The following is a 13,811-nucleotide window of genomic DNA, read 5'->3' as shown; positions in this document are numbered from 1 at the left end:
GACCGCCGCAGTTTTACACACATGCGCGGAGGCATATTTTAGCAATACACTTCTGCGCACGTCATCGATTCGCCAACAGGAAATGAGCGCTAGAGCTCCACTTCCTGCTTGCCCTGCCGCCAGACGGCGATTACAGCGTATCAGCATGGTAATCTCCGAAAGGCCTGTTTTAAGCGGTGCGGTCCCTGGCAGGGCCGGTTCAAGTAACAATTGGGCCCTAGAGCAAGATTAGCCTGGGGGCCCCCCAACAGACACCCCTGACCAAAAAGGGTCATTAGAGGCCCTTTGTTGCAGCCAAATCTCTCTCCTGGGCCCCTGAGCTGGCTGCTGACCCTCCCCCAATCACCTCCCAACATAACAGACTCTGCAGAGTTCCTGGGGAGCAACAGTTGAGATGGGGAGGGACACCTCTGGGGCCCCGGGGCAATTGCCCATTTTTTCCTATGGTAGCTCCGGCCCTGGTCCCTCGACTGCACCGCATCGCTACTGTCAATCTGCAGTCTGAAACCAGCCGCAATGGTTCCCAGGCTTGTCTCTCGTAGTCAGATATCAGCCCAAGAACAATGGAACTGATGCGGAATGTATACTATGGTAGAAAGATTATTTAACTGCTTGTGTGCCATGCTTGTGTGTTTAAAGCTGCAGGATGTATTATAAATCTCTTTATATTTTTTAAGAGCTGATTAAAGCTCTTCCCTTACAGATATACAGTGACCAGTGACTCACCTGTGTGTGTGTGTGTGTGTGTGGGGGGGGGGGGGGGTGTCACTGTATGTGCTGCCTTTTATAAGGGGGGACGGGGGTCCAGGAGGGAGTGCAGCCTGATTGGCTGCCATGTGTCTGCTGACTGTGATGTAGAGGGTCAAAGTTTAGCCCAATGATGAGGTATAGGGGGGTGGGTCGAACTCGCTATGTGTTGGCAGTTCGAACAGCGGAAATTCGCGTGAACAAGTTCGCCGGCTAACCATCCGAGCCATCTCTAGTATGGAGGAGGGTAACTTGACACCAGACAACTGTATAGGGGAAGGGAGGAGGACAATTGGGCAGTGGCACCAGGGGACTGTATAGGGGATGAGGGTGGGCACTAGTCACCAGGAAACTGTATAGGGAAGTGAGGGGGCATTAGCCACCAAGGGACTTTATAAGGGAGGGAGGTGGCCACTTAACATTGAGGTTGGCCCGTGACTTGGTGCTCAGTGCTCAATTTCGGCCCACTTTGTGATGGAGTTTGACATAGGTGGTCTATCGAATGAGCCTCAGTGATATGCACATACCTTATAACATTGGTGGAGAACACTTCCATGGAACATTGAAAGGTCAGCATGTTGCACAATTTTGAATTTTATGAAGGTGTCAAATGCTGAGCTACATCTCCTCCATTCAAGAACGACACCGATAATAACCTGATGAGATTCAAGCCATGCTTTAATAGATTGTTTAAGGACCTCAATTACTGCAAGTTTAATCACGCAAAATATGAAATCCTAATAATTGTGTAACTGTCTGTCCAGCAGGATATTTTGGCAGTAGTGAGGAAATGGAGTTAGAACCGGAACCTCCACGAAGACTGTTTAGAAGGCCAATGAAATGTATAAAATCCTAAATTTACATTCTCTATCTCGCTGTATTTATTATTTCCACAGCTCTACTACATTTCTATAAAATGACTGGGCTACTATATCTTTCCTCTGCACGTTCTGCATTCTTTTCTAATATGGCCTTCTATTTTTCACAATTATTCTATATACTGACTGTGGTAATATGTCCCCCCCACTCTAGTCTACATTCTATGTACAAATCACATCTATCCTCCCCTACACAATAATTCTATATACTGACTGGACTAATAAATTCTCCTCCTCCAGGCTCTACATTCTATGTACAGACTATACTGATAGCCCCCCTCCCCCCCCCCCCCCCCCCCACACACACACACACACATCACTACCACTTCTACAATCTACATATCAATACCAAAATTTGGTTCGGGTACATTTGAATTTGGGTCCGGGGCAAATTCGGATTCGAATTCGATCGCAAATTCGGTTTGAATTCGGTTCGGGTTTGTTAACAAAATTCGGGAAAAAATTTGTGTTCGCAAATACGGATGCGTTTTTTTTTTAAAGGGAAATCACATTTAAATAGGTGTAATTAAAAAAATGTGGTGGAAAACTTTTTTTCTGTATTTCTTGTTTATTCTTCTTCACCGTCTTCACCGTCTTCTTTTTGTTCTCTCCATCTATTTCTTCACCGTCTTCTTTTTCTGTTTTACCATCTTCTTTCTCGTCATCAATCATTACTATCATCTTTATCATCTTCTTCTTCACTGGTATCTGGTTCTTTAAGTTCTTCTTCACCTGGTTCATCTTCAATTGTTTTTTCATCTTCTTCTTCACCTGCTTCTTCTTCGTCTTCTTCTTCTCCTTCTTCATCATCATCTGGTTCTTCTTCTTCATCATCTGGTTCTTCTTCTTCTTTAATCATTTGGTTTTTCTTCTTCTTCTTCTTCTTCATCATCATCTGGTTCTTCTTCACCTGGTTCTTCTTCTTTTTCACCTGGTTCTTCATCTTCTTCTTCTTCTTCGCCTGGTTCTTCTTCTTCACCTGATTCTTCTTCTTCTTCGCCTGGTTCTTCTTCCTCTTCACCTGGTTCATCATCTTCTTCGTCACATGGTTCTTCTTCTTCTTCACCTGGTTACTCCTCTTCTTCTTCTTCACCACCACCATCTTTTTTTTGTTTTGTGTTCATATTCTTCCTCTAGAACCCAACTTAATGTTTTTTCCCTTACAGAACTCTACTCTTGTAAAATGTTATCTTCAACACCAGCATAGCTAAATTTGTGGCGTAATAGCTCGTGGCGCATGGCAGCAGCGCATAATTCTGTGGACCCTGGCGGTGGGAACACAGACAGCAGGAGGATAAATGCAGCAGCAGCAGGAGGAGGAGTGACGTGTGGCAGCAGGCAATGTAACAGGGCCCTGGTACTTAGCATTGGTACCACGGCTGTAAATAAACAGCAAGATCAGCAGGTTCCGGACACAGTACAGAAGCTAACAAACTCACAGACTAACAGTAGAAATTAACTGATCAGGTAGTAGTAGTACGCAAGTAACTAATAAATCCCTAGTGTACTACACAATAACTAAGTCGTGTGCCACACAGTGGGTGACAATTAAAGTCGGTCTCACACGGTCAGACGCAATCAATCAATAGGGTCGGGCAGATGACAGTCACAGGTCACAACAGATGCTGGCCTGTGATGTAACTATTATTTATTACACAGTACAGAAGCTAATAAACTCACAGACTAACAGTAGAAATAGAAATTAACTGAACGGGTAGTAGTACGCAACTAACTATAAATAGCTAGTGTACTACACAATAACGAAGTCATGTGGCAGACAGTGGGTGACAAAGTCGGTCACACACGGTCAGACACAATCAATAGGGCCGGGCAGATGACTGTCTGTCACAGATCACAACAGATGCTTGCTGACCTGTACACAGTCAGTAACTAACTATTAACTAAAACAGTACTGAAGCTATAAACTAACAGACTACAGCAGTACAAATTAACTAAACTAGTACTAGTACTGTACACAACTAACTATAATCCCTAACCTACCTAAGCTAGTAGTAGGCTAAGGCTGCCCTAGGCTAGCAGGCCTAGCCTGCACACAGACTAACACTAGCCTAGCACAGTACACTAAGCTGACTACAAACAATCAAATGACTATCTATCTATATATGAGTACAATCAATGTGTTTAGGAGGTGAATAGGAAGCAAAACGCTGGGTTTAATACAAGAATTCACTTGCTCAGACGCAGCAGCACTGGAGATGCTCTCAGTACCACACAAGTCACACAGCAAGTACGTGGCCCCGCAACATGGCCGCCACCTTATATAGAGGGGAGGGCCAGGCTCCCCTCCTCTGACTGGTTGCTAGGGTTGTCAGGGCCTCGGCTGGAGCCGAGGCCGAATTCGAGTGCGCATATTCGGGAACCTTCACATTCGGATTTGGCATGACGCGGAAACTTTTGGGTTTGACTTCGGCAACGCGGAAAATCTACCCGAATTTTCGGGTAGATTCGCATTCGGGAGTCCTGGAGAGCAACCCTGATAGCCGCTTCCTTCACATTCTGTTTTGACTTCACTGCTATCTCTGCTTTCTCTATACTCTACATTCTGTATACTGACTAGTGATCTATCCTGCCCTCCTCCACAGTCCACACATACCAAATACAGAGCTGTGTTATCAACAAGGCAATGTAGGCAGTTGCTTGGGGCCTAATGTGTCAGGAGCCCTAACTACCACTTAACGGGATACTGTAGAGGGGTTGGGGAAAATGAGTTGAACTTACCCGGGGCTTCTAACGGTCCCCCGCAGACATCCTGTGCCCGCGCAGCTACTCACCGATGCTCCGGCCCGCCTCCAGTTCACTTTTGGAATTTCAGACTTTAAAGTCTGAAAACCACTGCGCCTGCGTTGCCGTGTCCTCACTCCCGCTGATGTCACCAGGAGCGTACTGTGCAGTCGCAGACCATACTGGGCCTGTGCAGTACGCTCCTGGTGACATCACAGGATGTCTGCGGGGGACCGTTAGAAGCCCCAGGTAAGTTCAACTCATTTTCCCAGGACCCCCTACAGTGTCCCTTTAAAGCAAACCTTAAATGAAAAAAAAAAGTATGATATAATGAATTATATGTGTAGTATGGGTAGTGATTAGAATATAAGTAGCAAAGAAAAGTCTGATTTTTTATTTTGTTATATAGCTTTTATTATAATATTGCCTCATACTGTCACAGTCTTTTTAAGTTGGGTGGTAGCACAGAGACGCTCTTAACCAAAGTTTTTTTTAACTCTTCCTATACTGCTACTAGTGTTCTATTTCTTAGATTTTTACCAGGGAGCCTCTAGCCATTTTATCACTCCAGGCGAGAAAACCTGTGGCACCCCCCCCCCCTCCCGTGGTGCCCCCCACCCATGAAAATAATCTTAATGCGACAATGTTTCACCAGAAAATAATCGTAACACAGCAATGTTTCACCAGAAAATAATTGTAATGTGGCAATGTTTCACCAGAAAATAATCGTAACACAGCAATGTTTCACCAGAAAATAATCGTAACACAGCAATGTTTCACCCAAAAATAATCGTAATGTGGCAATGTTTCACCAGAAAATAATGTTCACCTGTAAAAAAAAAAGAAAAGAAAAAAAAAGCAGTTTACTCACCTGCAGAAGACTCCCCCAGCGATCTGCCTGCCGAAAGCCGCTGTGAAAGTCCTGCGCTGACACAGGCAGAGCAGGGCTACAGGAAGATGGCACCCAAAGCTCTGTACCAGAGACACAAATAGTTTCCAGTGCAGGGCTTCGGATGCTATCTTCCCGTAGCCCTGCTCTGCCTCCCGGAGGACTCCACAGGCTGGAGAGGTGAGCTGCGGGCTGTGTACACGCTGCGGCCGGTTCACCACAGGGGTCCCACAATCTGGAGGGGGAAGGTGGGCACACCCCCCATCCCCCTGTGACAGCACCTGCCCCCCCCCCCCCATCGCACGCTGCCCCAGGTGACTGCTTGGTTGGCCTGATGGACCAGGCGCCCCAGTGTATTATACATACAATTCCTTGTCCCATAAGTTTATTTTCGCTTCAGGTTTGCTTTAACGTAAATATCAATTCCACAGAATCCGAATGATCATTCCTAATCCTTAACCACTTATGGTTCCATGAGACGGGAGTCTCGTGTTCTAAATAGCTACTCTACAGTAGAGACTGGCGTCAGGCACTAAAAGCCACCGCTGCCGCAATCATGCATGCGCTCCCTGCCTGTGCACCTTCGTGCACTCATTCAGTAGTGAATAATTGCTGCAACCAGCAATCCTTTACATAAAGTTAGAAGGAATTTTTTTTTCTTTCAATTTTTTTTTAAATAAAGGGACAGTGAGCCTATTGGAAAAGTTTTTCTTTTTGTTTTAAGTCTTCAAAAACACCTTATAGTTTTTGAGAAAATCGATTTTAAAGTTTCATAGGAAAAACATGTACATTTAAATGTGATAAATGACAGATAATGTAGCAAATCCTAACGGTAGTGTAAATTTACATGTTTCAAAAGAAAGAGCCATGAATTTCATGACGCAGTGCGTACGGACCCCCTGGAAACCCCTCCGAAGTCGCAACGCTTTGCCCAGGGATCGCTATACACCCGCAATATGGCTGTAAAAAGATCCCTGGCAACTTTACCTATTTTTTGAGACTTTTCTTTTTTAATGTTCAGAGTGTGGGAAATTAAAAAAAAAATATGTGGAGTGCCTCCTCCCGAACCTCTTTAACCCCTTGTCCCTCATGCAGGCTGGGATAGCCAGAATGCAGAGCCCCGGCCGAATGGGGCTTTGCACCCTGAGCTACACCAGCCCCCATGGTCCATGGTAAAGGGGCGCCCCTGGAGGGAGAGGCAGCCAAGCCCCCCGCTGACACCGCTCTGTCAGCTGACCGGAGTACTGGGAATGTGCCCTCTGCCTATCAGAATGTGAAGCCTGTAAGCCAGTGACGGTGTCATCTGCGGGGAACAAGCACTGAGACCCAGAAGCAGCGGATTCTGCCCGGGTCTCGGCGGAATTCTTGGCAGACAAAGGCAGATTCCTTATAATTTTCCAATTATCCATAAATACTTACCTGTGCCTTTAATGTTCCCACGCCAATATCCTCAGAAATGTCCCAAGCCAATATCCTTTCATCTTGCAAGCTGGTCAGGAGGATCCCCATTGGTCTGTTTATTGACAAAATTTAAAGATGCTTTTGTGCTTTAGCTATACAGCTAGAGCTGTGCTGTGCAGCAGGGAGCGGTGGTGTGTAGCGTCGGGTGCGCATCTTTGATTTTCTTGCTACAGCCGAGCTCGCAAGATGAGAGGATATTGACGTGTGACATTTCCGAGGATATTGGCGTTGGAACATTTTCTTAAAGGTATAGGTAAGTATTTATGGTTAAAGGGAGCACCTCTCAAGGGCATGCCTTTAAGACTCCGACCAGTACTGAAAAATACTTAAAGACGCATACCTTTCTGTAGCTTGTGCTCTCATCCTTCATTTGATTGCCTGAATCGCCGTTCTACACCAAATAGTTTTCATTCTATTTCAATTTATAAATCACGGCTGCCCTCTTGGCTATGTTATAACTTCTGGGTCACCCCTGTCTTCTCTGTTAGAGAAGTGCATCACTGAATGAAGCAGGAAGAGGAAGTGATGCTCCTATGTAAGACTTTATTCTGCTTACCTCCATTTACTGACTATATCCATACCTCAAACACTGGTTCGCATGACAGCCAGGGGCCCCAATCTCTCTCACTGGCCAGGAGCCTCTAAACCACCACGAGATACCTAGATGGAAATGCGGGCGAGCCCTGGACCTCTCACCTCCAGGGACTTCACCCCCATTGCCTCTAAACTGAATGCTAACTGCAACACACACAATTATTCACTTCCAGTTCAAGCAATTTCCTACCTTTATCTGGTCAGCATGCGCCAGTCAGCCAATCAGAAGCACGGTCATACACTCTTTGCCTGCCATACCAAATCTAGCAGGAATTGCATAAATTAGCATTCAAGTGGGAGGCTTCGGTTGGAACCACTCACCTGACATCTCCCACACAGTTCCCTCCCTAATTACTCACCTGTCAACCACATCCTGGAAGCTGCAAAAAAGAAATGTAAAATCACAAACACTGGTTCGCACGACAGCCTGGGACCCCAGTCTCTCTCACTGGCCTGGGGCCCCTAAACCACCATGCGATACCTAGAGGGAAATGCAGACCAGCCCTGGACCCGGCTGTCGTGCGAACCAGTGTTTGTGATTTTACATTTCTTTTTTGCTGCTTTCAGGATGCGGTTGACAGGTGAGTAATTAGGGAGGGAACTGTGTGGGAGATGTCTACACGCGACTGTCCCTGTAAAAGATGTAATCAACGATTACGCCCATCCGAAGCCTCCCACCTGAAGGCTAATTTATGCAATTCTTGCTAGATTTGGTATGGCAGGCAAAGGGTGTAAGACAGTACACCTGATTGGCTGACTGTCGCAGCTGACCAGATAAAGGTAAGAAATTGCTTGAACTGGAAGTGAGCAATTGTGTGTATTGCGTATATCCATACCTCTCAACTTTTTGACATGAGAAAGAGGGACATTTTATGACTTGCCCCACAACACCTCTAATCACACCCCTGCCACCACCTTAGCTATGCACAGCGATATCGTAGTCCGCTAATTACAATTACGTGAAATTACATGTACATTTTTGCATTTATGCCTATATGTAATTACGACGTGTTAATTCAACTGACTTTGTATATGCGTTCGTCATTGCGTATGAATTTATGCGTCATTTTGTGCCGACTTTGTTGGTAAATAATAGGGGTGGGACGACGAATCCGGCGAATCCACGAATCCCTCGAATATTGGGAAATATTCGAGATTCGTGGATTAGAATCCCGACGCCATTTTTCACTTTCCGAATCCGCCGAATCCCGACGCTGCATCGCCGCATACGCCGCTCCCCCCGCCCGCGCTCGTCCTCCCCCGACCTTCTCCGACCCCCCCGCGCCTCCTCCGTTCGCCAGCATCAACTCACCTGAGCGGAGCGCACAGAGCGGCCGACCTCTCGCCGACTTCCTGGTTCCCCCTAGTGACCGGCTCTTACAATGATGTCATCAGTAAGAGCCGGTCCGGCCACTAGAGGGAACAGGGAAGTATCGAAGAGGTCTGCCACTCTGCCGCTCTGCGCTCCACGGACAGGTGAGTAGATATTCATGCAGGGGTGAGCGGAGGAGGCACGGAGGGGGAGCGGAGGAGGCACGGGGGGGGGGGGGAGCGGAGGAGGCACGGGGGGGTGCGGAGGAGGCCGGGGAGGGGGGTTGGCGGTGAGTGGAGGAGGCATGGGAGGCCCCTATACCTACCTACAGGCCCCTATACCTACCTACCCACCTACAGGCCCCTATACCTACCTACCTACCTACCCACCTACAGGCCCCTATACCTACCTAAAGTCCCGTATACCTACCTACCCATCTACCTACCTACAGGCCCCTATACCTACCTACCCACCTACAGGCCCCTATACCTACCCACCTACAGGCCCCTATACCTACCTACCTAAAGGCCCCTATACCTACCTACCTAAAGGCCCGTATACCTACCTACAGGCCCCTATACCTACCTACCCACCTACAGGCCCCTATACCTACCTACCCACCTACCTACCTAAAGGCCCCTATACCTACCCACCCATCTACCTACCTACAGGCCCCCCTACCTACCTACCTACGTAAAGGCCCCTATACCTACCTACCTACCTACCTAAAGGCCCCTACACCTACCTACCTACAGGCCCCTACACCTACCTAAAGGCCCCTACACCTACCTACCTAAAGGCCCCTATACCTACCTACCTACCTACCCACCTACAGGTCCCTATACCTACCTAAAGTCCCGTATACCTACCTACCCATCTACCTACCTACAGGCCCCTATACCTACCTACCCACCTACAGGCCCCTATACCTACCCACCTACAGGCCCCTATACCTACCTACCTAAAGGCCCCTATACCTACCTACCTAAAGGCCCGTATACCTACCTACAGGCCCCTATACCTACCTACCCACCTACAGGCCCCTATACCTACCTACCCACCTATCTACCTAAAGGCCCCTATACCTACCCACCCATCTACCTACCTACAGGCCCCCCTACCTACCTACCTACCTACGTAAAGGCCCCTATACCTACCTACCTACCTACCTAAAGGCCCCTACACCTACCTACCTACAGGCCCCTACACCTACCTAAAGGCCCCTACACCTACCTACCTAAAGGCCCCTATACCTACCTACCTACCTACAGGCCCCTACACCTACCTACCCACCTACCTAAAGGCCCCTATACCTACCTACCTACATACCTACCTATACTGAAGGTCCCTTTACCTACCTACCTAAAGGCCCCTACACCTACCTACCTAAAGGCCCCTATACCTACCCACCCATCTACCTACCTACAGGCCCCCCTACCTACCTACCTACGTAAAGGCCCCTATACCTACCTACCTAAAGGCCCCTACACCTATCTACCTACAGGCCCCTACACCTACCTAAAGGCCCCTACACCTACCTACCTAAAGGCCCCTATACCTACCTACCTACCTACAGGCCCCTACACCTACCTACCCACCTACCTAAAGGCCCCTATACCTACCTACCTACATACCTACCTATACTTAAGGTCCCTTTACCTACCTACCTAAAGGCCCCTACACCTACCTACCTAAAGGCCCCTATACCTACCCACCCATCTACCTACCTACAGGCCCCCCTACCTACCTACCTACGTAAAGGCCCCTATACCTACCTACCTACCTACCTAAACGCCCCTACACCTACCTACCTACAGGCCCCTACACCTACCTAAAGGCCCCTACACCTACCTACCTAAAGGCCCCTATACCTACCTACCTACCTACAGGCCCCTACACCTACCTACCCACCTACCTAAAGGCCCCTATACCTACCTACCTACATACCTACCTATACTAAAGGTCCCTTTACCTACCTACCTAAAGGCCCCTACACCTACCTACCTAAAGGCCCCTATACCTACCTACCTAAAGGCCCCTATACCTACCTACATACCTACCTATACTTAAGGCCCTATACCCTGTACCTATACTGAAGGTCCCTTTACCTACCTACCTAAAGGCCCCTATACCTACCTACCTAAAGGCCCCTATACCTACCTACCTAAAGGCCCCTATACCTACCTACATACCTACCTATACTTAAGGCCCTATACCCTATATACCTATACTGAAGGTCCCTTTACCTACCTACCTATACTGAAGGCCCCTATACCTAGTTAACTACCAATACTGAAGGCCCATATACCCTGCTACCTATACTGAAGGCCCATATACCCTGCTACCTTTACTGAAGGCCCATATACCCTGCTACCTATACTAAAGGCCCATATACCCTGCTACCTATACTGAAGGCCCATATACCCTGCTACCTATACTGAAGGCCCATATACCCTGCTACCTATACTAAAGGCCCATATACCCTGCTACCTATACTGAAGGCTCATATACCCTGCTACCTTTACTGAAGGCCCATATACCCTGCTACCTATACTGAAGGCCCATATACCCTGCTACCTATACTTAGGGCCCCTATACCTTGCTTCCTATACTGAAGGCCCCTATACCTTGCTACCTGTACTGAAAGCTACCCATATTGAAGGCACCCATACCTAGCTAGCTATACTGAAGGCACCTTTACCTCGCTACCTATGCCTGGGTACCTATACTGCGGGCAACTATACCACGGATCGCACAATTCTTATGTGCAGGATTCGTTAGATTCGGGATTCGAAAGGTTCGAGATATTCGAGAACCTTTATAGATTCGGATCCGGATTCGGATTCGAAGAAATTGTGGATTCGTCCCATCCCTAGTAAATAACAAAGCCCCAATACATACTATTGCTACCAACATTGATATTTATGTTAAGGAGAATAGTGTGTACAAGTCAAAAACATATTTTTTTAAAAAGACCTTGTAGTTTTTGAGAAAATCGATTTTAAAAATGCAAAGAAAAAATGGTATTTAAACTCAGAAAAAGAACAGTTTGAAAACGGATCAGTGAATAATGGCACACTGCGCCTATGCATAAAAATGGCGCCACATTAAATAGATACGCTTATCGCTATTTATCGTTAGTACTGCAGCGCTGAAAAGCACTGCTCCGCCCTGGTGGTGCATAACCCTAAGACCCTCCTGATGGTGCCTAACCCTAAGACCCCCCCTGGTGGTGTTTAACCCTAAGACCCCCCCTGGTGGTGCCTAACCCTAAGACTCCCCCTGGTGGTGCCTAACACTAAGACCCTCCTGATGGTGCCTAACCCTAACCACCCCCCCTGGTGGTGCCTAACCCTTAGACCCTCCTGATGGTGCCTAACCCTAAGACCTCCCTGGTGGTGCCTAACCCTAAGACCCCCCTGGTGGTGCCTAACCCTAAGACCCCCCTGGTGGTGCCTAACCCTAAGACCCCCCTGATGGTGCCTAACCCTAAGACCCCCCCAGTGGTGCCTCACCCTAACCTTGACAGTGTTACATTAAATCCATTCACCGTTTTGCAGTTAAATAACGTCTGCAGTTTGGCATATGTAGGGCGCTATTGATAAATAACGTTACTGTGGGCAATAAGGTCTGCTGTTTGACAAATGAACGGCACTATTGATAAATAACGTTAGTGTGTGCCACTATTGATAAATAACGTTAGTGTGTGCCACTATTGATAAATAACGTTAGTGTGTGCCGTTTTTCTTCTTTTTTCCCTGTGCGCCATTATTATGCAGTACTAACGATAAATAGCGATAAGCGTATCTTTTTAATGCGGCGCCATTTTTATGCATAGGCGCTGTGCGCCATTATTCACTGGTCCGGATGTGATTGCCCACAGTAACGCTATTTATCAATAGCGCCCTACATAAGCCAAGCTGCAGACGTTATTTAACTGCAAAACGGTGAATGGATTTAATGTAACACTGTCAAGGTTAGGGTTAGGCACCACTGGGGGGGGTCTTAGGGTTAGGCACCACCAGGGGGGTGGTTAGGATTAGGCACCACCAGGGGATCTTAGGGTTAGGCACCAATCGGGGGGTGGTTAGGGTTAGGCACCACCAGGGGGGTCTTAGGGTTAGGCACCACCAGGGGGGGTCTTAGGGTTAGGCACCACCAGGGGGGGTCTTAGGGTTAGGCACCACCAGGGGGGGTCTTAGGGTTAGGCACCATCAGGAGGGTCTTAGGGTTAGGCACCACCAGGGGGTTGGTTAGGATTAGGCACCACCAGGGGATCTTAGGGTTAGGCACCACCAGGGGGGTCTTAGGGTTAGGCACCAACCGGGGGGTGGTTAGGGTTAGGCACCACCAGGGGGGTCTTAGGGTTAGGCACCAACCGGGGGGTGTTAGGGTTAGGCACCACTAGGGGGGGTTTAGGGGTTAGGGATGGGTACAGAGAGGGTTCTGTGTGTTAACGCTAAATAACGATAAGGCTTTAACTCTAAATTAGTGCTGGGCCGAAATTACGCATTAGCGTAATTACGCATCGTAATTCACTACAAATGCACCGTAAGCGTTACGTGTAAGGTTACGGTATTACGCGTAATTAATTACGCATAGACCATAGGTTACGTTATTACGCGTAACAAATTACGCGTAAGACAGTAAACTCCCATTGAAATTACACAGTCTGCCGTGATCGCGTAATATTACGCTCCCGTATAATATAAAAAAGCCGCCGACTTTAAGGGTTAATAGCAAAGCCCCCTTAAGTGCTAAGAGCCTCAAATTTGGAGAATATATTAAGGAGATCAGAAGGAATAAGAGGAAATTTTTTTTTTCAAAAAGACCTTATAGTTTTTGAGAAAATCGATGTTAAAGTTTCAAAGGAAAAATATATACATTTAAAAACCCGCCGACTTTAACGGTTAATAGCAAAGCCTGCTTAAAATTTAGGAACACCAAATTCACAGGGTATATTAAGGGGATCAGTGGGAATAAGTGGAAATTTTTTTTTTCAAAAAGACCTTATAGTTTTTGAGAAAATCGATTTTTAAGTTTCAAGGGCAAAAATGTCTTTTAAATGCGGAAAATGTCAGTTTTTTTTGCACAGGTAACAATAGTGTTTTATTTTCATAGATTCCCCCAAGTGGGAAGAGTTTTACTTACTTCGTTCTGAGTGTGGGAAATATAAAAAAAAACGACG

At 47.2% G+C, this 13,811-nt stretch overlaps 1 protein-coding gene across 8 annotated transcripts in view; it reads left to right on the top strand.

The window, feature by feature from the left end:
* Positions 1-13,811, top strand: part of LOC137533846 (alpha-2-macroglobulin-like protein 1) — a 220,453-nt gene that overhangs the window by 84,100 nt on the left and 122,542 nt on the right. Inside the window, exon 19 of one of the 8 annotated variants that reach the window (XM_068255093.1) lies at positions 1,515-1,589. The exons of 6 other annotated variants lie outside the window; for them this stretch is intronic. In XM_068255093.1, the coding sequence (XP_068111194.1) occupies positions 1,515-1,589 (75 nt within the window). Of the gene's footprint in view, positions 1-1,511; positions 1,590-13,811 lie in introns of all 8 variants that reach the window. One more of the 8 variants, XM_068255092.1, reaches the window with a different exon arrangement.

The sequence above is a fragment of the Hyperolius riggenbachi genome, chromosome 10 (genome assembly GCF_040937935.1).
Source record: "Hyperolius riggenbachi isolate aHypRig1 chromosome 10, aHypRig1.pri, whole genome shotgun sequence".
NCBI lineage: Eukaryota > Metazoa > Chordata > Amphibia > Anura > Hyperoliidae > Hyperolius > Hyperolius riggenbachi.
This window is presented reverse-complemented; position numbering and strand designations above follow the sequence as displayed.